The sequence below is a fragment of the Lathamus discolor genome, chromosome 1 (genome assembly GCF_037157495.1).
Source record: "Lathamus discolor isolate bLatDis1 chromosome 1, bLatDis1.hap1, whole genome shotgun sequence".
NCBI lineage: Eukaryota > Metazoa > Chordata > Aves > Psittaciformes > Psittacidae > Lathamus > Lathamus discolor.
The window spans coordinates 65,968,244-65,995,548 of NC_088884.1; the positions used below are offsets into that span (position 1 = coordinate 65,968,244).

Sequence of the window (27,305 nt, forward strand, 5' to 3'; positions counted from 1 at the left end):
GAAAGTGAGAATTTGGGTATTCTACTAGGAAGACCCATGCACATGCTTCAGAGAGATATATCCATGACCTGTGTATTCATATCAATATTAACATATACATGTAGTTCATTCATGGCTGCTTCTTGTCTGATATTTGATGTCTTTCTGCTTTAATGTTTTCAGTTGCTGAACATGGGGTAGAGGCAATACTGATGTAATTCAAGAACCACCTTCTTAAGAGTACCTGGGCCAAGAAAACATTCTACAGATGGTCTGTACCTATGGTCATCCAAAGAGTTTGATGAATATTTCTGAATTATTCAACATATTTGTATTGCTAAGGAAAGACTCAAATTATTTCTATCTGAGAAATGACTTAAGTGTTTTAAATGGTCTTATTTAATTTGATCTGCTTTAGACAGCACCAGTAGGATAAACAATAAAATATGAATGCAACAAAAATATGATCGAGCTTTATTCAGAGGTAATGTTATTGCTCCTCCCCCCCCCCTTTGATCTGTAAGTGCATACATCATCTTTTTAAATTAAAATATAAGAGCTTGTGACTACTATTTCATAATTGCTGTCTATCCTATTGAGAACTGGACTGTCTTCATTCTATATATCCTGTAGGGCATTTAAGGCATATACTGCACATATTAACAATGTATTCTGTCTTTTGTTTACATGCAGACTGTGTTCCTACACAACTTTTTTTTTTTTTTTTTTTTTTATGTACTATAAATGGCAGTTTCCAGACGTTTGGTGTTATTATTTGGTATCAAGACCTTCTCACATGTCTTTATTTTTCCTGCTATGAAAATCATTCTGTCATCCCCAGGAAACTTAGGCTGGAGGCAAGCAGAATGAGCCAGCATCTGCAATCACCCTGCAGGTCAGTAGCCTGCAAAGTGGATCAGCACCTTGGTCGCACTCCCTGCTTATTTGTGCAAACTGTGGCAGTTGTGATGTGTGTATGTAATAAATGGGCACAGAGAATGTCAATAGCCAATTATCTGAAGGGAGTGTCTGAAGAAGCCACCAAAATATGGTTGATCTGAAAATATATGGAATTTTAGTCTTTTTTGCTTTCTCATTAGACTAAGAAAGCTAACCTGATATTCCTAGCCCTGCCCAGAAAAAATAGTCTCTGCATGTAACTGTTCTGTATTATTTGCCATTCAGTAGAAACAGGCACTAGTGTCCTAGGGGTGCTGGCTGGGCATCCTTGCCCTCAGCAGATGCCTGCAGTTTCTCCTCTGGAACTGGATCCAGGTCTGGCGCTTTCTGCCCTGCCTTGGCGACTGTGAATCTGCTCATGCGCAGAGCGTCTTCGTAGACTGGAGGAGTGTCTGATGCCGAGAGGGGTGGTGTTCCCTGCGCAGTGTTATGGGAGTGTGCCACTGCTAATATCCTTCTGGCAGCAGGCCCAAACACAGAGTGGAGAGCTGAAAGGGAGGAGACAAAAGCTGTTTGCTTCATCCTGAAAGCACCATGCGATTAGAGGAGGACAAATATATCTGAAGCGTGCTGGCTTTTCTCTCCCCACAACCTAAATGTTTGACTTTTCCTGCCACTTCATTCTTCCCTAAAAGAGGTGCGTGTGAATACTCATAAGCAACATCCCACAATCAGTCCTTCCTCAAATGCCACCAAGGCTCTTAGCTGCCCCATTTCCACCCGAACATGTCTCACAGCTGATTCACTATCTGGCTGCACTTGCTATGTGAAGTCTGGTGAACACCTTAATTTGTGCTATGTACAGATGCTGCTTGCCCTGCATTCTGCCATGAATTCCCTCTGTCAGCTTTGCGGTGCTACAGTCAGTGCAGCCCTTCACTTCAGGGTGTATGGAGGAGCCTCTGTCAAAGCCAACTCACAGGTAATGGTGCTCTGGAGGGTGCTGTCGTGATCAAAAGCAATGACGGTAACCTCGTAGGGCTGAGGACCTGATTCCTCCCCTGTGCGATGGCAATGAAAACAGCATCTCACGCATATGGAAAGCAGGCCACACAGGAGCAGCAGCCCACCGATCACCACAACCAGCCTGGAAAGGGAGAGGACACAGGACTAGGACAGAAAGATTTTATTTGCAGGGAAACTCTTAATGTCTTTCCCTGCATAAAGCAAGGATAATTTCAATGCTAGATAAAGTCTAGTCATCTGGGGCTTTGTCCAGCAGAGTTTGGACAGTCTCCAAGGATGGAGATCCCATATCCCCTCCAGGAACCTGTTTCAGTGCTGCACCATCCTCAGGGGAAGCATTTTTTCTTCTGTCTTACCAGAATTTCCCTGTATGCAGCTTAGTCAGCTTAGGTCCTTCTGCGGGGCATCTGTGAGAAGGCTTTGGCTCTATCTTTTCTCAAGATCCACTTTTGGTAGTGGAAAACTGCAATTAGGTTGCTCCCTTAGCCTCCTCCACACTGAACACGCCTGGTCCTTTCAGCCCCTCCTAATACATCATGTCCTCTGGACCTGCAACCATTATATTTGCTTTCCAGTGGACTTGCTTCAGTTTGTCAACATCTCTGTTGTACTGGAGGACCAAATCTGGACTACACATTTCATATGTATCCTCAAGAGTGACAAGCAGAGAGGAAAAATCATCTCTCAATCTGTTGGCTATAGTGATCAATGCAGCCCTGTAGATGTCCCTCTTTTTTGATCGTATCCTGATGAGAATTACTAAGAAATCAGACTAAAATTACTTTAAAAATGGGCCTTTTAAAGGGCATACTGTGCCACAAATTATTTACTAGTATTGTTAATCAGACTAAATTAATATGTGGTATAAAAAAGGAGTCTGGCAAGTCAAGATTTGTTCAAGACAATGTGATATCTAAGGGGTTGCCTTGCTCTGCAGACCGTTAGAGCGTCCCAAGGGAAAGTGGGAGGTGGCATCACATTTGAGCAGGTCACATTTAATCCCACTCTTTGCTACTGGAATTGTATCAAATCTCTGGAATCCAGAGATGCAGATTTTTACAATAAATATATGCCATCTTACCAGATGTACCACAAATGGTCCCACTCTGTACCTGAACAGCTGAGGAGGAGAGGGTACAAGAAATAGTTAGCCACAGAATACGAAATACGTGGGAGGATCTCTACCGTACACTTTTCAGGTTCCTCCCATGCTCCTTACTTACCATCCACCTTCTAAAGGGCACAAGGGTGAGAAACTCACTGTGCTTCGTGGAGAATAGAGTTGACCAACCTCATCAATCTCCCTGACAGACTTTCCCTTCTGTTTGGCTTTATCTCTTTGTTGTTCTCCTGATATTTGTGCCTGCCCAGGTCTGTTTACAAACCTTAGGGATCTGCATTCCCATTTGCTTTTGTCAGAATATAATTTCTGTTATTCTTACAAATGGCATACCCTAGGGTAATATTCACTAAAGCAGTATATTTCAAACCATTTTTTTTCAAGGAACAGTTGATTCTAAATCCATAATCTCAGCCAATCAAAATGACACCAGAAAGCTCTTAACTATTACAGTTACACAAATAGATAACAGGAACAGTATGGCATGATCAGTATGTTGATCAATAAAATAGCAATTAATACACTTCACATTCAAAGAGATGGAGTTTTTATGTGAGTTTTCGGTAGTTGCAGTTAAATAAGCTGCAGCCATCATATTGTCAGCCATCACATCATAACAGTGATGTCTACTATTGCTTTTGTCTGTCATAGTTTTCTTAAAAAAGTGCAAAATAGACAAGTACTCACAGTTCAGTGTTGAGACAGTTTTCCTCACCTCTGACTTGGGAGAACTAGAAAGGGAAAACCAAACAAGACACAAATAGAGTGAATTAAATTTGTCATATACAGTTTTGTTACCTGGATCGTTACCAGTCTGAATCTCCTATGGTAAGGACTTACTGTTATTTATCTTCCTTTTTGAAGTTTTGAAGTTGCTGTGATACCAACTGCATTGTTTTGTATCTTAACTTCCTGTAGTCATTAAAATCCTACTTAGCACTGTTCCCAGCACACACCCCAGCTTATATTCACTCTCACCACAGGTTTCCCTCTCCCCTTACAGATGTAGATCCTCCTCCATGCTCAAATATTAAGAACCTTTAAATGCCCTGCTTCGTATTATACCCATACTGACTTGAATTCTGCCTGGACCCTCCAGCACTCCTATCCTAATTTCTTTGGATACCCTGATCTCTGTGTTACCGTCTCTGGAATAGCAGCAAATATCCTTCTCTTCTGCATGTCTGCCTTTTATATGTCTAGTTCTTTCTAATATCAGGGAAATTATTGTGACTGTCAATTGCTAATGCTCCTCTGCCTTTCTAAGGTAATTTCATAAGTGGGCAGAGGTGCCATGAAAAGGAACCTGAGATGCGACTTACCCATAAGAAACACCCTAAACCAAAGCAGATCATGACTGGACTATGCATCCCTGAAGGGTTGGTAGTTCAGTGGCCTCTTGGTGTCTCAAGCTGCTCTTTGTCTTCTTGTCCTTTAGTTTCTGTTCATCCTCACCAGTCCACTGACCAGAAGAAGGAGCAGATTTCTTATTGTGTGTTGAATCCAGTTTCTTCTTCCTGTTCTATCTCTTCTTCTCCTCCTCTTGGTTTATCTTTCTCTGCCCTTCAGGTGCTTGCTTTCTCTCTTTCTCTGTCACTGGGAATTCATGCTTGTTTCTGTTCGTCTCCTTTTGTTATTCTCTGGGCCTGCTTCTCTCCCTCTTTTGAAGAGATCTCTAAAGCCTTCCAGTCAGATCAGGAGAAAAGCAGTCACTACAAGTTCTTACTCTAGATGTTGAACTAGTTCAGTGAAGGGCATCATGAGATCTCTGCAGACCTGACCCTTCCCTTCTGTGAGCAGAAAGGGTCTCTGAGTTTGTTCATTCCCAATTATTCATCTCCCCGCCCATACCCTAAGGGGGGGTGGACTGAAGGTCATGTTACTGACCTGTTTAAATGAAGTTTAGATTCCTCTCCCTCCTCCAGTACCATTTCTGTCCTGCACTCACAATGTCCCACCTTTGTGGATCCAATCTATTGACTTTAGCCATAGGGTCAACATCCAGAGTGCATGTTACAAGCAAGATATTCCTGCTGAAGTGAAAGAATTTGCAATATAATAATTATATACAGCATTTTATGTGGAGAGTTATATATATATATGTGTATATGAATGCAACAGATATGCACATATCTGTCCTGGGTTCAGCTGTAGCATTTATTTTTCTCACATCTGTGCATATATATCATAGGTCGTATCATATATGTATGCATATGCACACATGCACATATATGTATGCATATGCAACACCTCTTGTATCTCCTATTTTAAGGCTCCTCCACCATCCCTCTTACCTGAACTTCCTGCATGGCCAGCCAAGTCCCAGTCAGTGTTGTGCATTACAGGGAATACATGTTGACCTGGACACTATTTATCCTGCAGCTGGTTATATTAGTAGGTTGTGTTCAATGAACCATTAGTTTTCTCTGTTGTAGAACTGCTTTAGATTTCTGTTACTGCTTGTGGCTATTCAGAGTGCTATTTACATGCATATAATTGTGTTCACCTTCCCTTCTGAATAGCTGAGAGAGAAAGAAAATGCTCTGCAGTAATGTGTTACTATTTGTGTTTGGAACCACCTGGGACTGGTACATTAATATATGTTAAGGGCAAGATAGCAACTAGAGAAACTTGTTGCCCCGTGTTGCAGTCACAATGCATTCACATTAACCTGGTGAATCATTAGCCCTGGTGATGCATTTTAGAATTGCAGAGCAGGACCAGTGGATTCATGAACATAATGTACTCTCTCAAGGCAGGCAAAAAAAAGTTTACCATTCTCTAACTATAAAAAGCAGTGGTGCAGTATAAACATCCCTTAGCATGAGTTTTTTTTGTCTGTCTGTCTATCTATCTATCTATCTGTCTATCCATCCATCCATCCATCCATCCATCCATCCATCCATCCTACTCGATTACTAGAAGGTTTCTGAGACCTGGTGGACAAATAAGAAACATAGAAACATGAGGTATTTGCTTTGCATTTATATGAGAATTGCCCAATACTGTTTTTGTCTCTCTCCTTCTTTGTCTTTCTCCTTAAATTCTTTTGTGTATTATAAGAGTTTTAGAAGAAAAGACCCAGCAGAACTGTAAAGTAGCCTTTCTTACATGTATAACTTTTAAAACTGGTATGGAAAGAAAGGGCAAATTTACAGTGTTTTTTGGGGGCTTTTTAATGTCAATGTGATAATTCAGTAGAGTATCACTTGATTTTTAACTGAAATTCATGAGGATTTCAAATTCTAGAAGGATAAAACTGGAGAAACATCAAATAAAGTGATAAAAAATTTCTCTAAAGAAAAAGCATTAGTGCGACATAAAACAGTGACCCCTCCTGTTAAGTGCATATCATAACTCATTGTTGATGAATCTTACTGATCATTCTTTTTCTATTTCTATGGCATTGCCATTAATACTGTGCTTCCAGTAATCCACCCATGGCCTTGCTAGCCTATCATTCAAGAATGCTTTAAATTTCTTCACATTACCCTGGTATTTTGCCTCCATTATCTCTATTCTATCTTTATTTGCTTTATGCTATATTGAAGTGACTTTTCTCTTTCATATTTCCCCCTTACCGTCTTTCAAAAGGTTTAAAAAGTGTGATCAGACTCTTAGAGAACTGCTAAAACAAAAATATCTCATCACTGACTTTTTCTCTATTCTTTGTTTTTGTTTAAAATCTTGAGTCCATTCCATAGTAATCTACGCTCTGAATCTGCGAGTTGAACATACCCTTTCTTGGATGCCAGAGAAAGCAGGCTATGGTACGGACAGAAAATATTTGTGTCCTCTCTGCTTCCCTCTTCTGGTTGCATCAAGGGATGCATCTCAAACCAGTTCTAATTTTCGTTTCCGAGGTAGCACGGTCTTAACTGGGAGTAAAGCTTCCTAATGAGCTGGAAAACTGCTGTTGTGCTGCTCTTAGAAGTTGTTGAGAAACTGCTGCTTGCCCCCTGATACTCTTCAAAGGGGTGTTCCACTAGAGCCAGCTTGATTAGTCATCGCCAATGCTTCCCCATAGACATTTGGAAATATTAAGTACGGAAATACATTTGGGGCTCAGAAGAACCCTCGATACTTCTGCAGGTGTAGTAAGACATTTTACTGATTATCTATCATTTAAGATACATGATTATCAAAGCTTTCATGTATTTTACACTGGTTGATAATAATCCAAAAGGGCTCTGTTTCTTGCAAAGCAAAACCAGATCCTTTTTTAATAAACTGTGCATAAAGAAGCAGAACACTTCCCTCCCACATTTCATGCAGTCATAATTTAACCACAACTGGCAACTAAGACCCACACAGCTGCTTACTCACTCCTGCCTGGTGGGATGGGGGAGAGAATCAGAAGAGCAAAAGTGAGAAAATTCTTGGATTGAGATAAAGACAATTTAATAGGTAAAGAAAGAGACACACACACAAGCAAAGCAAAACAAGGAATTCATTCGCCACTTCCTATCACTGGCAGACATTCTTCAGGACAGTAGGGTTCCATTATGCATAACAGTTATTTGGGAAGGCAAACACCGTCACACGGAACAGCCCCTCCTTCTTTCTTCTACCCCCAACTTTATATGCTGAGCATATCCCATATCATATGCCATATGGTATGAGATATCCCTGGTGTCAGCTGGGGTCAGCTGTCCCAGCTGTGTCCCCTCCCTACTTCTTGATACCCTCAGCCTGCTCACTGGTGGATAGGGTGAAAAGCAGAAAAAGCTTTGACTCTGTGTAAGCACTGCTCAGCAATGATTAAAACATCCCTCTGTTATCAACACTGTTTTCAGCGGAATTCCAAAACATAGCCTTGTATAAGCTACTATGAAGAAAATTTACTCTATCCCAGCCAAAATCAGCACACATGCTCTTTCCACATTGGACATATGTAGGACATAAGGATTACCTCTCCTTGACAGAAAATGTGACAGAAGTTTCAAAAGCTCTGTCTCCAATGAGCCTTATGCAGCTCATTGAAGGCAGCATAAGGCAATCCTGAAAATTAAAATTTATTTGTCTTTATTTGTCTGCCCAAATGCTGGAGTCTAAGTCACTGCACCTGCTTTTTTCATGGTAAGATAAGTCAGTGAATGTCTTCTGGCCTGTACCCAGAGAGCTCTATCTCCAGCAGCCTGGGCTTAGCTAAGCCCCAGTGAGATACTGTGCTGGGGGGTTGGGTTCTGTGCTCATGCTTGTTCCTGAGTTGACAGCTGGTGAGAGCAGCAGTTCTGGAGCTGTGTGAAGTAGAGCCATATGAAGTAAAACTTAAAATTCAGATCTCATTCCTGTCATTTTGCCATCAAACCTAGAAATACCGGGAAATGTAGGACCAGTTAAGTTTCTCCATCTTATTCCTAGTGCTCAAATTTCCAAAGAGCATGGTGCAGGTGCTAAAGCTGATATCCCTTCTTGGATGCAGCAGCAGCCCTGGAGGAAATGGTATGCTGCTGTGCTCTGTCAACCACTCTTGCTAAATGCAGTGATTATCACACGTACCTGTACCTAGACTACTTCCAGCCCAGAGCAAGTCCAGGAGCACAGCATCATACTCTGGTACATGAATTTTCTACCCAGACTTCCCATTAGTTCAGGAGATATCTTCATCTTACTACCTTTTACAGTGCAGTCATACCTGGAACAGCAGATGGGAAACCTGAATTAATTTCTTTGTGTCCTAGGAATGGGCAATGACTGTGACAAGTCAGTGTGGTACCCCATTAAGACAAACATGATATGTGTGCTTACAAGCAATAAGTAAAGGGTATCAGGATGTTGCTCACTTCATTTTGCCTCCAGTTCTCCTGTGCCACTTGAGAAATCAAGGAGCCCTTCTCACTGAATTTACTGAATATTTATCACTGTATAATAAACCCAGGAAACAAACACTCCTGCTGCTGAAAAACTTCAAGGAATTGTTTAGACTCAATCCAAAATTAATGTAATTTCCTTTTCACATCTTGCCTTCCATTTTTTGTTTTGGGTTTTTTTTTTTTTTTCCTACAGAAAAAGTGTACTCAAATTAGGGAACTCTAGGCATCTGTTCCAGGAACTGAGAACTGTAAGATTTCCATGCCCCACTGAATTTTAGGAGATTTAAATACTATTCTGGGACTCTGCTGCCTGTAAACAACCCCCAGTATCCCTGCATCATGAAATCCTTTAGCATGAGCAAAAAACCCCATTCAACTTTTGCGTGAATCACTCTGTTAGCTGTCAATGACACTGATGGTTCGTTTCATCCCAGCCAGATCAGATTATCCCTATTTCTCCTGTGGGACTAATCAAACTTGAATTCTCCTATAACCTTGCCAGAAATGACAAGTGAAGAAGTGACCTACGCAGACCTGAAATTCATGACACTGGAAAAATCCCAGGACCAGGACCTCCAGACTGCCACAGCAAAAGGTAATGATGGTGCTGGAGGGGGAGTTCTCTCCAAGGCAAATTCTCACCTTGGAGAACATTTCTGATGTGGTGCTCAGAGGAGGATGTCACCTACCAAGAAGAATCTGGCTTCTGGGAGCCCTTTGGACTCCAATCTTTTAAGAAATTGAAGGGAGAAAAGAAAGAAGGCAGGAGATTAAAAGGAATAGAAGGGTGCAGAATGCAGAAAAAATGCCTCAATTTGAGAGGAGAGATATAAATAAGGTTGTGAGAGATAGTTAAGTAAAAATAGATGTGTTCCAGTTGGACATTAAGTGTCAGCTCCTGGAATTTAATGAAGTATCTGTCAAAGGGAATTTGCAAGTCTTTCAGCTTTACTCATTTAAATCTGACAAACTGAGCTAAGTAAATGCTAAGGGAAAAGATGTTTTCTCTCAAGGAAAGGAATAGATGGACAAATACCTTTTTGTACTTTAAAAACATAAAAATTGTGCTACAGAGCTTCTCAGAGGAAGGGAGGAATGTGACTGATTGCAAATCTATATTCTTTATGCTTGCATTAGTGCTTTAGGATTGCTCAATATGGAAGGTAGTAGCAAAGCAATGAGAATGTTATGTTCCAGCCTGACTAAATGTCTGGTGATGCATTTGATAAATTTGATAATAATCTAGTCGATTAAAAAGCTCTTTCTGAAGTAAATTTTCCCTTATTGACTAGCCAGTGATTATCTCATTCTCACTTTTTAAGGCTTCCTTGAGTTTTATCCTTGGAAGCTGAACCTGAATGCCCAGTAATCTAGTAGGGTTCTTTGGTTGAAGATTTAGGGAACACAGGGAATAAAATGCAGAAATGCCACAGGTTGATATGCTGGTATTTCTGCTGGTGACTTCAACATAATATTAGTATTCCTACTGACATTTCAGACTGTGCTTTAGTAAAAGAACACAAAAGTCATAATTGGAAGCAGTCCTTTCCCCTGAGTATTGGGACTGTGTAAATTCACATGGGCACTTGCATTTGCCCATATTTCAAGAATGTGTGTGTGCATTTCCAGGTGTGAGACTGTTTCTGTGCAGCTGTGTCTTGTTCACATCTGCATTCACTAGTTTCATGTTATTTTACAGGGGCCTGGCTTTCACTGGTGACTATTTCTGAGGTTATTTTCTGAAACAGTGAATTCATTCCTTCTTGGCAGGTTAGGCACTCAAAAGTAAAAATACCAATACCTGGCTACATATGAAAATTTCAGCCATGTTGTAAGCACAAATACTTCCTTGATGTTCTTTCCCACTGGTCTCCATGACTTGCTCCCTTTCCAGCCCCCAGCTGCTAAGGAGCTGGAAGACTGGCCATAGCCTAACAAGGGGACAGTTTTCATAATGTAATACCGCACACCAGTCTGAAACTCAGGAATTCACTGGGTGAACTACCATTCATGTTGTTTTGTGCATCGTAGGATCTGCAGATACAAAGATGAGAGGTTCCTGTTCTTGCTGCCTTTGCTTCTTTTTGTCTGCCTCAGATTCCCCCAGCCCATCTTCCTGTTGGCGACTGGCTACAGCGGTGCTTGGGGTCTTCTGCCTAAGTTCAGTGGCAGCTGCAGGAGTCTTGGCTGCAAAGTGTAAGTATGGTCACAGAAGGAGTGTTCAGAGTTCAGTATGAGCAACTAAAAGCCTAGGAAATTGGTTAAAGAAGAGGATTAGCCTAGGAAATTAATGATGCAAAAAAACTGGCCCTTGCTGGAAGAGTTTACCCACTCAAGAGATCTCCCAGTGTTTGAAATTGGGATGTATTATGTCATGCTTATGGGTGTTCACAAACTGTAAGTAGGCCAGGTATATTCAGTTATGGGGAGGTACGTGTGTCTTTGATAAGTTTATTCAGGTTGCACTGGGCAGTTTAGCTTTAATATTAATGGAACAATTTCCTTCTTGTTTTGCTGTGATTCAAGTCATCCTGGTCTCCCACCTTATGCATGAAAGGGATGAAAACTTCACCCTGCAAAAGGCAATTATGGAAAGCCTCAACCAGCAGCTAGAGCTCCTCCAGGCTCAGAATCTGAACTTGACAGAGACTGTAAAGCAACTTGCCACCTGCAGAGGTACACAGTGGTGGGAAGATGATGTTTGCACTGCTTTATGGTAGACACAGATTGATTTCTTTTTCTTTTTTCTGTCAACCATACTGGAAGGACAAATCAAAATCTCTAACATAACCCTGAATGGTTTAATTTAAAAACAAACTTCAAGCTGCATTTCCATTTTGATAATTTTTTAAGCATCAGTCTTTCTGAAGTATATTTATCGCATTTTTATAATGGAGCTGGTTTATACCCTAAACCAAATATTTTAATTCAGCAAATACTACAATTATGACACTTTAAAAACAACAACAAAACCCAAGATATTTCTAATAGAAATTAATTAATTGATGACTCATTGATGCTACTGCTCCTTCTTTCACAGTCGGTTTGAGGAAATTATAGTAAAAATATTTTGATGGAAAATTCCTACTGGCTTTAATTGTTTGGAAAGCTTTGATTCCTCAAGACAGCTTCATTGTGTTATGCAGTAGTGGGTGCAGCAGTGTAAATACTGCTGCTCTCTACCAAATGTGATTGTAACCACTGGCTTTAACAGTTTACAGACTTTATGCTGAAGGTATTTTTTTCTTTTTTGTTGTGCAAAATAATGTGAAACTTTAATGATATATTAGCTGAATATGCTGGATTATCATATTGCAGAGGGAAAAGGATCATAATAAATTAGCATCTTGTGAGAGAGTGGCAGGGTTATCATCTGTGTAGATGTCTGCATTTCAGTTTAGCACAAGCCATAAGGTACTTGTAAGAGTCAAGTGCACTGTGCTGTGTTACCTATTGCCATCCAGCATCAAGTCCTGAAATTCCCAGCTGGCACTGGTTAATTACAATATAAAATGGTCCTGTGAACTGGAGAGCCATGAACATGATTCATCCTATGGTTGGGACCCAGTTCCCAGAGGTCTTCAAAATACTTTGGCTGGCAGGTTTTCTTGCTGTTTGCGATTATTTCGGTTTCCAGCTAGAAATGGAGTTCCCCAAACGGTGCAGAAGTGAAAGAAAAATCCAACATTTTGAGTTCCTCCTGGCTTCAGTACTACTCAGGGTTCCAACAGCTAACAGAATAAAGTGGCAGAATAGAGTCAAAGTGCAGCTGTCCAAAAGGCATTTTCTTTAACAACAGTGGGCTCATCTTTCGCTTTGGCTGGCCATCACTATCTGAGATCTGCACACTGAATCCACAGCAAGCATGAAATGTTATAAGAAAAGTTAAAGGATAAATTGAATTGTAAAGCACATAGCAAGGAAGAGCTGTTGAGGTCCTTTCCAACCCTAACCATTCTATGATTCTATGTTAACAAGAAGTAAAAAGTATGTTCACATGAACAGAGATGCACCCGTATGACTGAAAGTCTAGGGGGTATTTTACATCCACCTAGATCCATGTCTTTGCACATGTCTCAACCTTCCAAAATTTACTCTATTTGTATGTTACCAGCACCTCCAGGTTTCCTGGTCAGATTCAAAAAATCTTTATTATTTGTTTTTTCTGATTTTCATTTAGAAATATTTTTCTGGTCTTCTGGCAACTGGATTTATTATGTCTCCAATGAAGACGTGAATTTATCTGCAGAATGAAGGGGGAATTGTTGCTCCTCTGTGATAGAGAGGCTCTGCACTGCTCTAGTGATCCTGCAGGGATCCACTAGACCACTAGAGATTGCTGTCACTGACAAACCTGATCAGGTACTCTGTTGTTTTTAAGGACATAAATGTATTCCTTGCCCTGAGAACTGGCTACAGTACGGGGAGAACTGCTACTTCTTTTCAGAGGAATGGAAAACCTGGCAAGAAAGCAAGGCAAAATGCTTGGCTCTGGATTCCAGACTTCTTAAGATAGAGAGTAAGGAAAAGCTGGTAAAGATATATATTTTTTTTTTTCTCTCTCACTATACAGTCTTCATTTTACTGTGGCCTAGGCAGCCATTCCATCCTTCCACTGGTGCAGGATGCTATGGCATGTGTGTGCTGGACCAGGGGCAAAAACTGACCATGCCCCTTTGGATTCCTCCTGCCTGTACTGTGGCTGCACCCTCCCTGGTGCTTCTCTACTGACTTCATGGAGACCCAGCTTGGGTCTATGTCTAGATGCTGTCCCACCTCAGGGGAAATATAACTGAGCTAGTAGTACTGGTTGGCAACTCTTCTGTTTTCTTGCTAGGGCAAGCTATTTAGCAAATGTCAGAAGCCTGTCCACAATTAGAAAGCTCACCAGCTTGGCCGGCTCCCTGACGTCTTCTCCCATATGAGCAGAAGAGGATCTGTATCTTTTTCTGACTCTTACATTGTAGATGAAGTAACAGACAAAGCACAACCAGAAGAGCTCTTGAGTGCAAAGGAAGTTCTACCCAGACCCTTAATGGCAATGGGTTTCTTCATCTGGGACAGCAGCAACAAGACAAGGGGTTGTGGGTTCAAAGTTAAACAGGAAATTCAGGTTAGATGTAAGGAAGAAGTTCTTTACTGTGAGGGTGGTGAGGCACTGACACAGGCTGCCCAAAGAAGTGGTGAATGCTCCATCCCTGGCAGTGTTCAAGGCCAGGTTGGACAGAGCCTTGGGCGACATGGTCTAATGTGAGGCTGGATTGGAACTAGATGATCTTAAAGTCCTTTTCCAACCCAAACCATTCTATGATTCTGTGATTATGTCTTGAACTCCATGGTTTTATTGTCTATATTTTGAATTCCTTGTGTAAAAGGACAGCAAATGATTCAAAGGCCTTTTCCTGCCTGGCTTAAGCAATCAGGGTGTTGGAAGGAAGTTGTTATCCTATACCCATTACGCAGCTTATGTTCTAGCTTTGGTTATCTCATCTCAACTGTGGTTTTAGCTGAGAACTATGAAAGCTTTCAGGAGGTTCATTTTCCCTATGTCCAAAACAGCACTGACGACCAGAAGTAGGAGGCAGGGCCCATATTCACTTGGGAAACAGGTGAGAGCAGCTCACTTTCGTTTGCCTCTCGGCTTTTCCAAATCATAGGCTGTTGTGACTGAAGCAGGGATGTGATTCACAGGCTTTGAATTTCCCCACAGGACTTCATAATGCGATCAGCACTGTCTCGCAGTTCTTCAATTTTTTGGATTGGGCTGTCTCGCAACAGAGCCGAGGGGCCCTGGCTGTGGGAGGATGGATCAGCTTTCTCCCCTGATTTGTAAGTCCTTACACAGATAGGAGCAGACCATGTCCAGGCATATTTGTTCTGAGTCAGAAGCAGCAGACTTTAACTTCCACTCAGTAATGGCCTGTCGCCCTGCCTGCTTGTCAGCAGACAGGTTTCCCATCATCATTCACTCACCAACCTAGGCAAGCCCCCAGCAGAGAACTTATGGGTCAAATGGGTAGCAGCAGTCAGGAATTATTGGATCAGCCTGTGACTCTCCATGGGCTGATGAATATCTCTGCTATTTTTTTTTCACAGGTTTCGGATCCAACGAGCCAGCTCCAGTCCTTCTCTAGATTGTGTGTGGCTTCAAGGTGCAAACATAGACACTGCACAGTGTGGTGAATACAAATTTTACATCTGTGAGAAAGTGGTGGATCCTGTGATGGTCGAGCAAGTGAGCTACTCAGACAGGCACTAGGGTGCAGAGCTCTGTAGAGAGCCCCTTCCTGGGATACACTCACAACAGTGGGGGTGAGTTCTGGCCCAGAATTTGCAAGAGGAAAAGTATTATCCTGAGTCTTAGCTCAGTCAGAGTCCTTGGGCTTTAATTAGAAATAACTTATTTTCCTCTTTCTTCTTTCAGCTCTTGCATTCTTATGCAGACACTTCTCATAAATGCCTTTGTAAATGAAACAAAATTAAGTATGTGATTCTGGAACTATATTGTAAGGATTCATACCTATCTCCCAGAAATAGCTATCAATGACAGCTTGTAAGAGCAACACGTCATGTTTTCGAAATCTATCCATTGGGTATTCACAGATGTGAGCTCCCAATTTATGATAGATTTCCAAATATTTTATTTAATTTCACTCTCCACCTGCTGATAACTGAAAGTTCAACCAAATCAGAGCTTCCCTTAAAAGACAAAAATATTTCTAGTCCTCCTGGTTAGAGAAAAAAACTTTGAAATGGGATTGCATCCCTTATGGCCTCAAAAAAACAGAAGGCAAATACACAACACATCTTCATTGAGGAAAGTCAGCAATTTTTAACACCTAGGAATGCCAGTCCAACTACTACTGTATTATTGCAGCTGCATTCCTCTAAGACATCTGCCTTGAAAATAATCCATATCACACATGATGCAGTTCTTTGATTTCTCGATTTTTTTTCCATTCTGCTGCAGAATTTCACAACTGGAATAAATGTTGCTGCTATTGACCTTTTTTGTAGTGTATCTTTTCAGTAAGTCACTGCACAAAGTGACTCAACAACTGTCAAATAAAGGGCCTTTAATGGTGCAAAGCCTCCTGCCACTTCGCTGCTGTTTAAGAGGCTGTTCAAAGAGAAGACTGCTTCAGAGAGAGCATCTGTCTTCCATGTCACTAATGAAGAACAGAAGTCTTTAAAATCTCTCAGGAGCAGTCAAGTTTATGGTTAGAACTTCTGTTCCTGTGTGTATTTTGTACTAATTTGAGACATTCAATGAAAATTGAACTGTTGGAAAGTGAAGATATTTAGGCAAGTCTCTAATTATGTTTATTTCAGGCATAAAGTCATGCATCGGAAGTGTGCAGTAGTAACAGCCAACAAGTGTGCTGCCTCCCTTACTAAATGAGTGCTTAGCAATCATAGAATCCTAGAACAGTTTGGGTTGGAAAGCACCTTAATATCATGTAGTTCGAACCCCCCTGCCATGGGCAGGGACACCTCCCACTAAACCATGTCATGCAAGGCCCTGTCCAATCTGGCTTTGAACACTGCCAGGGATAGAGCATTCACAGCTTTCTTGAGCAGTCCAGCCTGGCCTTGAGCACTGCAAAAGATGGGGCATTTACCTGTTCTTTGGCATTACCTTAATTATGGATATGACAAAATGATTTAGAGAAGTAGGGACAACTTCTTGCCACACAGCTATCTCGTAGTCTGGAAATGCTGCGTTTTCTAAGTCTAAGCACAGGGCCTAAGCAGCCATGGAGATACTACCTGGGATCCCAGCACTAACTGGTCTACAGGGGATGTAGGTAAAACATGAATGGTGGGAGGGGTAACATACATACAGGGCTAATCATTGCATTCTGCACAGCTACCTATGAAGTGTGGTCCTTCGAAATTACCACAACTTCAATGTCATTTTGTCTTGAAAGCAGTCATCTCTGCTGTCATTTGGCTGCAGAAATCATTTAAAACTGACAAAGTTCAAAAGGCAGCATACCATCCTTTAATTGAATGAACTGACTCTGAGTTATACAATGCTCACAGGCAAATCTTTGGGTTTTGTTGCACACTGAAAAGGACAAAGAGTAAAAGGGTTTTTTTTGATAGCTACTGCTAGATCAGTAATTAGTTCTCTGTTGTTGCTGTAAGGTCTTGTTAGCACAGCCAGTTCTGTATTCTTGAGGTTATGTTTTTCACTGTGATAAAAAAATTGAGTATATAATTAGCCTTTTCAATTCAATACCAAGTCTGTTAAGATCGGTATATAAGCCTTGTACCTCTGGCATGTTGTTACAAAACAAGTGATCATCTCACAAGCCCCTCTCAGTGCTCCTTGGCAAATAATTTCTTTACTGTTCCCAACATATTTGTCTCAGTAGATCTACCAAACCTATGAATGTTTTTCTTCATAGTGCCTATGTGTTTTAAAGACAAATAGTTCTGCTCACTTAGTTTTCTTCTGTTGCTTTCATTTGCTTCATATTGATGTATAGCTGCATAAGTAGCTCATTTCTTGACAAAGCTCAGAGATGCAACCTTGAATGGAATGTCACAGCTTTGCTTTTTAATGAGTTTTCTTCTCTGCATTTTCATACTCTTTATCCTGGTGGCAGACAGTCAATAAACCATCTGCATCATAAAACCTTAAATCCAAGTGGGGAAAAATGTTCTTGCAGCAGGATCCAGATACTCATAATTAGCAAAGAAAATACATGCATCTTTTATTTCATGTGGAAAAAGAAGGTGCTGTCTTTAACAGCAGGCCTTGCAAAATATACTGTCATTTTCAAGTTGCCCAGCTACATGATAGATAGATAAAAAATACTGCTAAATCACCTCTGCTAAAGACTGCTGGGAGAACAAGGAAGCAAGGAGAGAAGCACAATGATTTATTGAATATACAACAGTAAATACAGCTGCATATTTGGTGCTTTGAGTGAAATATTAAAGTTTTCCAAGGTTTTCAGTTTTGTTTAAAGTATGTGTTCATGTCGTGGACCTAAAATCAAAGTCAAAGGCATGAAAGATGGTCAAGAGAGATTTTTTTTGTGCAGTTGGAATGCTTCAGACAGAGTCAGAATGCATTTAAACCAATGCGTTCAAACTTGTTTAGCCTAATCTTTTGCCCTGTCTCTAATCTTTGATTCTCTTTCCGCCACCATCTCATCTCAAACCCTCTTGGTTAAAAGAACTAGTTTTAACACTTAAAGAACTAGTTTTAACGCTAAAAGAAGAAGTAAAAAGGGAAACATTACTCATCTTCCAGTTCTCTGGTTAGAATCATGTGGGGATTTTTTTTTAATTTTGCTAATTTTTCTCACCCTGTAAATTCAGCATAAAGAACTTTGTGGTTTTACACTAGAAAGCTAAAAGGCAGAGCTTGTCTAAATGCTTCCAGAGAAGCCTATTTCTGTTTCAGAAATTTGGAGTCAGTGATTTGCACACATATGACTTCTATCCTGAAAACCTACATACCCTCCCTGCTTGTCACCCTTCTGGAGGCCCATCAGGAGACTGAACAGGAGGAAGTGCTCACTTCTGTAGAAGGGTTGCCCTTTTGTTCTGATTTGAAAGAAAAACATTCATTTGTAAAATATTTTTTTGGCAGAGAAAGACCTCATAAGTCTGATTAAGCCATCAGCAGGAAACCCAGTACTTCCTCACTATTCAGTGTTTCCTGTATTTTATTGTTTCTCAATCTTTAGATTTATTGGACTTCTTTCAGAAGAACACAGCTAGTAACAGCAGCACCTGAAACAAACAGATTCAAGTGACATATGGAATTGGAGCACCCAGCTGGAACACAAATGCACAAGATGCCTTTGTGGGTAAAGCATTTCCTGGAGACGGACAGTCAAATGACCATGCTGAAGTCATATTTGCTGCATATTTCCAGCTGGTCAGTCCCCAGCATATACTGGTGCATGAGGTTGCTCCTTTCTGGTTGCAGGACTTTGCACTTCTCCTTACTGAACTTAATGGTGGTCTCATTCAGCAGAGGGCCTACATTTTCCCTGCATTTTTCCCTTTCTTTGTCACTTACATGCTTGTAGAAGCCATTCTTTTCACCTTTGATGCCCCCCCTCACCAGATTCAATTCCTTTTGGGCTTTAGCTTTCTTAACCTTATTCCTGCATCCTCAGACAGTGTTTCTATGTTCCTTCCGGGTTACCTGTCCCTGTTCATATATTATACCCAGTCAAGAAGAGGACAAGGGTGCCAAGTAATGCTTCACTGCCAAGTAGTGAACAAGGGAGACACACATTTTTGAGTAGTAAAAGAGAGGAGACTGCCTTGGAGTTTTAAAATAATACAGAATAGCTGAAAGTGAGTGTGCTGAAGAGAGGGCTGGAAATAGTTAAGAACTATGAGAGGTCAGCTTAGATGGATATACATGAACTTCCAATCAGAGTGACAAGAAGTGGTCCCAAAGGCCTTTACACTTCTGATTTCCTTGGCTGTAAGTAATGCTCAAGACTGTCAACATTGCTTAAGTAGAGGTTTCTGAACTAGAACACTAAGACTAATATTTTGTCTCTGATTCACAGATATTTGTTAATACTGGTTCCTTTAATCTGCAAAGGCTTTCTGTATCATTTCTATTTTTTGTGTGAATGCACTAGGAAGAAAGGATGGACTCTGCTCTGAATTTGTATTAAACATTATTTTACACCCCTTCTTTGAAAATCTGAACATCAAAGTCTTCATCCTCTTCCAGTTCTTTTTCTGTTGATAATCTTTTTAGATCAGCTGCACTGCTGCCTTCTCACAAATCCAGGGATGTTTCTCATAACAATTCTCACTGTAAACTGTTGACCTATGATAAAATAGGTATGCACAGTTCTGCTTAAAAGACAAATCAATCCTAGAAAAACAAACAAACAAAACAACAGACCATCTTGTTAAAAATTCCCATGTACACATGTTTTAAAAAAACATAAAGCCCTTTTGGACAATTATACATTATTGCAAAAGTTTCTTAGCCATTTTAAGATTTATAAAAGTTTATATACAATATTGAAGGTCATAATAGCTCATATAATTCAAGTCTGAAGGATCTCTGGCAGTGTCCAAGGCCAGGCTGGACAGAGCCTTGGGTGACATGGTTTAGTGTGAGGCATTCCTGACCATGGCAGAGGGTTAGAGCTAGGTGATCTTAAGGTCCTTTCCAATCCTAACCATTCTAGGAGTCTATGATTCTATTATCATTCTCTCACCTGCCTTCAGCTCTAAGATGTAAAAAAGGAAGCCTATGTATGTACCATCATAAAATCAAAAAAGAAAATAGTACTAGTTCCTCACAATAGCTGCCTGTCCAGCTATTGTTTCATGTAGTGATAATTTGGGTCTGGAAACTGAAAGGCAGTCTGCCAAAATAGAAGTCAGATCGTTCTGCCTGATGTTTACTAGCTTTGGGAAGTGTAAGAGTTTGCAAGAAAAATGAGCATGTATTTCCAAGGAGACACTGGAGAATCTTCACTTGAAAAAGGTTCTCCAGATCCTGAAGAAGACTCTCACGTTATTGCATACAGTGATTATTTCACACAGAGCATAATGGGAATTAATTTTTTTCCCCATGGTTAGTAAAGGAGAGATGCACCAAGTAAATGAATGAGATTTTACAAAACAAAGTAAAAACGGGTTTGCACCACCTAATGTTGACTTTTTTTGTGTGTAATAAAGGTTTCAAAATGTTGGTGGCTGAGCAGAAGAGGGAGGTGTAAGCAGGCTTTGAAGGAGGTAGGCTGTCTTGAAGGAAGTGTGGGTTGCTTCCTATAGAGTCATGAAATATTTCATAAAATTAATGGTTTTATATTGTGAGATCAGTCAGTGGCTGCAGTGGTTTTGACTCCTTGTCCTGCTCACACTTCTAGTTTTCTGAAACTCATTGTCTGTTCCAGAGGGTATCATGGTTTAACCCCAGCCAGCAACCAAGTACCACAGAGTGGCTTGCTCGCTCACGTATGCCCCAGTGGGATGGGGGAGACGATCTGAAAAGTGAAACTGAGGAAACTTAGGGGTTGAGATAGAGACTGTTAAATAGATAAAGCAAAAGCCATACACATAAGAATGCAAAAAAATGCCATAACTCCTTCTTCTTCCCCCAGCTTTATATGCTGAGCATGACATCAGCTGGGGTTAATTGTCCTGGCTGTGTCCCCTCCTAGCTTCTTGTGCACCCCCAGCCCATCCACTGGTAGGTGATGTGAGAAGCAGAAAAGGCCTTGACTCTGTGCAAGCGCTGCTCAGCAATAACAAAAATATCCCTGTATCATCAACACTGTTTCCAGAACAAACCAAAACCACAGCTTCATACTGGCTACTATGAAGAAAACTGATTCTATTCCAGCCAAAACCAGCACAGGGACTCCACGCCAGAATGAGTTATTTTAACTCCAAATACATCTGCAGCTGTACTCTGCCTTGAAGCTTTGCTGTTAGTGGGATTTTGGTTTCTTCCTCCTTCAGTGCACAGGGAGGATATTGTGCAAGAAAAGACAAAAAACCACCAGCTGTTTAAGTTCAGAAAACTCACCAGTCCAGTCTCTTTGTAGAAAGTTTCGTACCATCTACCCAAGACCAGCCATCAACTCCATATGACAATCCAATCCAGTAAAACTGTTTCAGTAATATTTGAGATATGCTAATCTATAAAAAATGCAAAACCTTTATCACCAAGAAGTATGTAGGTAATTTTCTTTGTTGTACCTAAACAGCTACTGTTAAGGGAGGAAGTGATCAAGAAAGAATCAAAGGAGGTAATTTGACAATGACTTCCTGAACAACTTATCAGGCCCTCATAATTTTTTCCAAGTGAAAATATCTCTATTTGGCATGCATTTCTGTTTGGAATATTTTGTGTCTGACATCTCTACTAAATGTAAGACCAGGGCAGCAATTCTTTTTAAAGCCCTCTTTCTCAGAGTATTAAAAGAGATTTCCTGAATGAAGAGCATACTCCTTATAACCGTCACAGGATCCACGATGCTCATGTTCACTGTTTGGCTGAGTAATATCCTGTGTTGCTAGCTACCTCATCATTACACATTTGTGGTCAAACATTCTGCAATTTGCATTGCCTCAGACCTTGCTAACAGTACCTCTATTCCTATGTAACATCAAAAGATACTTGCTGACTGGCAAGGAGTTTGGAGTAGTTGATATCAATTCAAAGAAATGCTAGTATGATTGGAACCATACCAACTTGCTTTTCATTTTCAGCATAAGAAGGGTGGCATTCTGGGAGAAGCAAAAGTCTTCACTTTCCTGCCATGTGGCCTTCTTTTCTGAAAAGTAGAAGCAGGTGTCGCCTCCAACCCATTTCCAGTTTGCAGGGCAGAGAGTACATGCAGGTCCTAGAACAGAAAGAAACCATCACTCATAAATGCTCAAAAGTGGAGTGGAGAAGTCTACACCCATAGGCCTGAAAAATTAGAGTTATGCAGAACTGAAATGTGTATGGTACTTTACGGGTCACTTTTTTTTTTAAACTCATTAGTTAATCTGATACAGTATATAACATCCTTGTTTAACCTGATATAAGGCCTAACACCTAGATTTCAGGCTGTGTGAGCAGTAGTTCTACTTACTATTGTTCTTGCTGTTGTCATCACCCATCAAGCACAATTTCTCTTTTAGTCCTTGCAAGTTTTCATTATCTCCCACAGGTACCTTAGAACCTCTGAGACCTGGAGTTCATAAAGATATTCTTCATGAGTCAAGAAAGCTGTGACATGGCTGCACCATGACACATGCTTCATCATATATTGCAAATTCACTTTCTGCAACAGCATGCTGACATGCAAGTCTGATGCTACAGTGTCTCATATTGTGAGATTAGCAGATGAGAAAATGATGAATAAAAACATTTCCAAATGTTAAGTGCAGTTTAATCACAGTGCCATTGCAGATCACTTGGTCATCTAATAAAGGACTAAAATAATGCAAAAAGTACACTTAGGAAGGACTATCTTTAACTGATGGTGTTGATCTGAAAGGAAGTTTTATAAGACTTTGAAAAAAACTAGAATTCTAAACATTCTTGAGGTTGAAAAAGCCTTTTACTATTAAAAGCTTGTAAAACTTCTGAAGAAAGTGGGGAGGATTTTTTCATATAACTTCCTCAATAGTATTTGACACTGGCTTCAGCATTGTCATCTCCAGGCTCCATGGTGGAAAGCATAGGTACGGTCAGCCACACATTATAAAAGCTAATATAAATATGAGTGTCCTTCTGTGATGACTGAGTGAAACAGACAGAAAAACAGATTTCTTCATGAATTTGAGTTCTAAAAGTATGCCCATTTTTGGTGTACTACTATGAATTAGTTTAAGTAGTCCACAAACATGAAAGGTTCATCAAAGGAATGAGATAAGAACTACTCTTGCAGTAGAGTAGGGAGACTTGAACAACAAGAGAAGAGGTGAAGGGGAAATACAGACTAATTTATGAAAGTCAACATTAGAATTTTATAACTGAATTTGAATTAGCAAATAAATGAGTAATAGATGGATGAGTACAGAATCCATTCCTCCCACTTCTTCCAAAATATATCATCCTGACTTCTATATCCTTGCTCTGGGCATAGGTCCAGACTTAACAATATTGCTTTCCTCAGAGCCTTATGTGCACCCAGCTGCAGAGTGTTCATCGTAGGCAACTAGGAGGAGAGGAAAGGACTGTATATGTGGGGAGAATGAGCTATGACTGTCCTTGTAACAGTCAGCCACCTTTCTTTTTTTGGTTGAAGGTGTTTTGTCCTTGTGTAATAGTTTTCATGAAAAATGGACACATGAATAAAGGAACACAGTATACTAGAGCACTTACCTAGGATTATCATTCCTATGGTGAGGGCCAGGCACAGCACAAACAAAGTAAAGATAGCTGGCCACCATACAGCAAAGGGAAGAGAGTGCCCTGGGAGAAACCAACAATTTATCCAAGAGCAGGTACTCATTTCAGCAGCACTCCCAACCCTCCACCCCTCCATGAAAAGCCATATGGTGACTCTTGAAAGAGTTCCCCTTCCAGGCTGTATATTTTAAGGATCAACCCAAATGCAAGCTCAGAAGATGTGGCGCCTCTGTTAAAGGTGTTTCTTCGAAAGAAGACACTGGACATGCTTTAAATGGAAGAGGTAGGGGATTCCTTGTCTTTGACAAATGATGAAACTATGAAACACTGTAGTTATCCTTTGCCTTAGAAGTAGGTGATGATGCTGTTCTCCTTTGGTAGTGATCTGTTACTGTGCTTTGTCAGAGCAGAGTAACAATGGTTTGCATACCATCTTTACCATCTTACACTTTGCAGAAATCCTTCCTGCTCTGAGGGCACACAGTGCTCACTCTGCGCTAAGCTGAAGCCCAGTTCAGAAAAATTCTGGAGTACAAGGTATCCACTGAGGTTTTCCTAGGTTCAAAAGTTCCTGAGAGTTACCATCACCAACCAACCATGGCAATGAGGTATGATGGACCTTTAGATAAAGAAATATTTTAACTCAAGACTGGATGCCCTCTTGAAGTACATGGCCTAGTGTGAGGTGTCCCTGCCCATGCCAAGGAATTAGAACTAGATGATCTTAAGGTCCTTTCCAACCCTAACTGTTCTATGATTCTATGATTTAGCCCAACTGGATCTGTGGGACTTGAAGAAGGGAAATGATATGACAGGCCTGATGCTGCCTCATCCCTTCCAGCCTTAAGCATTTTCTGTCAAATTAAGGTGTAGAGGTAAAAAAGTAGAGGGTGTTCTTTTCTATTGAAGTCAGATTGCCCTGTCTCTACAACCATTTCCTGTAACAATAAATAAACAATAAACAATACTAACCACATAAAAGCTTATGCCTACATTCTAGAGTTTGACCTGTCTTTTCCTACCGAAATCCGAGGCAAGTAATGGCAGTAGTTCCACTCTATGCATTTTCACATTCATGTATGCTGGGTTTTGTCAGACAAAACCATGCCAAATAAAGCATGAAATCTATAACATTAAGCATGTAAGTATGTTACTGACCTAGACAAAAGAAACTGTCCTACTGTTATTGTCATAGTGCAGAAAGTTCAAAGAGCAAGCCTCAGTTGTACCTTTGTTGATGTTCAGGGACATGTAGTGTCTGGCTGGATGCTGTGGCAGGTGATATAAATTAGAGTATCCACCCTCTTCATCTGTATTCATAGGCATCATCTGGGAACTCATTCGGGGTTCAATAATGATCCTCTTAAAAGACAGAGTGAATGATTTGTGAAGGAGAAGCAAAAGGAAAAGAAGAAGGAGGGTGGGGACAGGAGGATGATTCACACTTTACATGCCTTAAGGCAAAATACTAGTATTCAAATGTTGCATGTGACTTCTCCTTTTCCTCCCTCGGGAAGAACTCCTCTCTTCCCACCCATCATGTCTTAGCCTGGGTCTGCATCACCAGTTCTAAAGACATGTAGGGATGACATGAGTCACAGCATATGTACAGCCTGGTAGTTCCTCTCTTTTCCATTTAACCTTCCCATGACTTTCATCTCCTTTGAACTTTTCACATTCAAAAATGAAACAAACACCTTCAATTCATCTCAGAGGTAGACTAACTTCAGCTCTGTGCCTTTTTCAGTATTAAGTGTTAAGGGCTATAAAACTAAATCTTTCCATGATTCTATGATTTAAGAGTAGGAAGCTAAAAGTTATTATAATCTTTAGGGGAGAATGCACACAGTAACAATAGTAGACCACCCAAAATTTCTTTATCTGTTCCACATTTTAGTAACTTGGAGAGAAAAATTTAGAAAGTGAGAAACAGACTGGATGCTACTTTATTTAGTAACTCAAATTCTCTGCACCACTCAGCTACAATAGGAGCCCATTTTTTGCTTTTGCAAAGCTTGGTTCACAGTTCATTGTCCTTTCTGCTCAGCACTGTGCACTCTTCCCTTTTTCTTCTGCAAATTCCCTACCAGGACAACGTAGGATGCATTGAATTCATGATAACAAGAGAGAAGTCTCTGAAAGGTTGGCACCTCTCCTGCTGCCTCAGATGTTTCAGATGAGTAGAGGCTTATTTAATTTAACACAAAACAAATACAAAAACAGACCAAGTGAAGGCAGGGACCGCAGAAAGACCATGCTCTACGGACAAACCGATAGCAGTTGAAAGATCCTGTTAAGGACAAAAGTTTCTGTGGGAAAGACAAGTCAGGCTTAGAGCAATGTGAATCTGTAGGGTAGCAGTGAGGTTGTGTAGCTGGACACCTGTCATTAGAGATACATGAGCCAGAGCTGAGAACTGTGTCAAGAGTTCAGGTACCCCAAGAAAAGATGCATGGCTGAACCATGGTGTCTTAAGACTTATGTCCTAAGTGCTGTTGTTTGAAAGAAACCTCTGGAACTCAAATAGTTCAACCACCTATTTAAAGCTGGGGCAGCACTGAGCTCTGATGAACTTGATCAAAGACTTATCCAAGTCAAGCTCATGCGGTCTCCAAAGATGAAGATCTCCCAGACTCTCTGGTGCCTGAGAGCACTCAACAGATAGGCAGTAGGCAGATAGTTTTAGGATGAAAAGTAAGAGTAGATTGCTATGTGGGTGGCACAGTTGTGGACCACAACATCTGTAGGTGATGCCCAGCTCCATCCTTCTGTCCTGGCACCTTAGGTGTGGGAGTAGGGGCTGGACATTTGCACTTTGAGAGCTGGCTTCTGGGATGCCTGAGCACACTGCCCAGAGAGGCAGTATGCAGATGGAGTTCTAGGTGACAAAGCAAGGGTGGATTGCCATACTGGTGGCACTGTTCCTGAGGCCACCATGTGTAGGTGATGTTGAGCACCAGCTTTCCGTCCAGGAGCTTGTATGCTCATAGCAAGGAGATAAAGGACATTGGGAATGAGAGAGGATGCAGTCTGTGCAAGGCATGGAGCAGGGGATGTAGTGAAGGATGTGAAGAGGACTTGTGCAGCAGGTGTGTTTGGTTCAACTTTCTTATTTCAGAACCTGCCTTCCTGACATCCATGAACTCTGCTTTTTTCCTATGCTGCAGCTGACATTTAGCATCCTCCAATTTCACTGTCTTGATTGTTTTGTTGAAGATGGGCAAATGCGAAGCTGTCATGCTCTTTCCACTTCAAAAGGGCACTGCAGGGCTCATTCCCTGAATGTACCCCTTTATTCACTACACCCCTATTTTCTTCACTGTCCATGTCCTGTTTGAAGGGATGTTGAAGCCAACAACTGCTCTTTAGTTCCCAAACTTTTCAAGATTTATGATGTCTTATTTTCTACCATGGGTTTTACTCTCACACCTAGTATACTATACTAGGTTTTATGTTCCACACAAAATGTGCTTCAAGTGAACCTCTTTTCTGAACTTCTCAGTGCATGGAGGGATTGTGGGCCTTCCCTATCCCCAAAGATGCTGAAACTCATCGAGCAGATTGTTTCTTGGACTCCTTAAATGTGTAGTCAGAAGGTCTTTGACAG

General features: G+C 40.8%; 3 protein-coding genes across 6 annotated transcripts; 1 reads left to right on the plus strand and 2 right to left on the minus strand.

The window, feature by feature from the left end:
• Nucleotides 1–355: 355 nt before the first annotated feature.
• On the minus strand, nt 356–4,969 carry TMEM52B (transmembrane protein 52B). 2 transcript variants are annotated; one of them, XM_065675631.1, is made up of 6 exons: nt 4,913–4,969; nt 4,348–4,707; nt 3,713–3,756; nt 2,987–3,025; nt 1,860–2,026; nt 356–1,427 (listed from the first exon to the last, which is right to left on the minus strand). In XM_065675631.1, the coding sequence occupies exons 2-6, from the start codon at nt 4,393–4,395 to the stop codon at nt 1,177–1,179; spliced, it is 549 nt and encodes a 182-aa protein (XP_065531703.1). In that variant the 5' UTR covers nt 4,396–4,707; nt 4,913–4,969; the 3' UTR covers nt 356–1,176. The 2 variants fall into 2 exon arrangements, with proteins under 2 accessions (XP_065531703.1, XP_065531707.1); XM_065675635.1 differs by lacking the exons at nt 2,987–3,025; nt 4,913–4,969 and having other exon boundaries at nt 4,348–4,834.
• A 4,376-nt stretch (nt 4,970–9,345) lies between these two features.
• On the plus strand, nt 9,346–15,369 carry LOC136006088 (oxidized low-density lipoprotein receptor 1-like). The gene is made up of 6 exons (XM_065664116.1): nt 9,346–9,436; nt 10,939–11,037; nt 11,368–11,517; nt 13,223–13,374; nt 14,552–14,670; nt 14,938–15,369. The coding sequence occupies exons 1-6, from the start codon at nt 9,346–9,348 to the stop codon at nt 15,098–15,100; spliced, it is 774 nt and encodes a 257-aa protein (XP_065520188.1). The 3' UTR covers nt 15,101–15,369.
• A 3,668-nt stretch (nt 15,370–19,037) lies between these two features.
• On the minus strand, nt 19,038–27,189 carry LOC136012547 (C-type lectin domain family 12 member B-like). Of its 3 annotated transcripts, none has more exons than XM_065675650.1 (6): nt 24,928–27,189; nt 23,672–23,761; nt 22,434–22,532; nt 22,045–22,199; nt 21,380–21,492; nt 19,038–19,660 (listed from the first exon to the last, which is right to left on the minus strand). In XM_065675650.1, the coding sequence occupies exons 1-6, from the start codon at nt 25,037–25,039 to the stop codon at nt 19,585–19,587; spliced, it is 645 nt and encodes a 214-aa protein (XP_065531722.1). In that variant the 5' UTR covers nt 25,040–27,189; the 3' UTR covers nt 19,038–19,584. The 3 variants fall into 3 exon arrangements, with proteins under 3 accessions (XP_065531722.1, XP_065531716.1, XP_065531728.1); XM_065675644.1 differs by having other exon boundaries at nt 19,038–19,708; nt 24,928–27,186; XM_065675656.1 differs by lacking the exon at nt 23,672–23,761 and having other exon boundaries at nt 19,038–19,708; nt 24,928–27,187.
• Between the last annotated feature and the right edge of the window lie 116 nt (nt 27,190–27,305).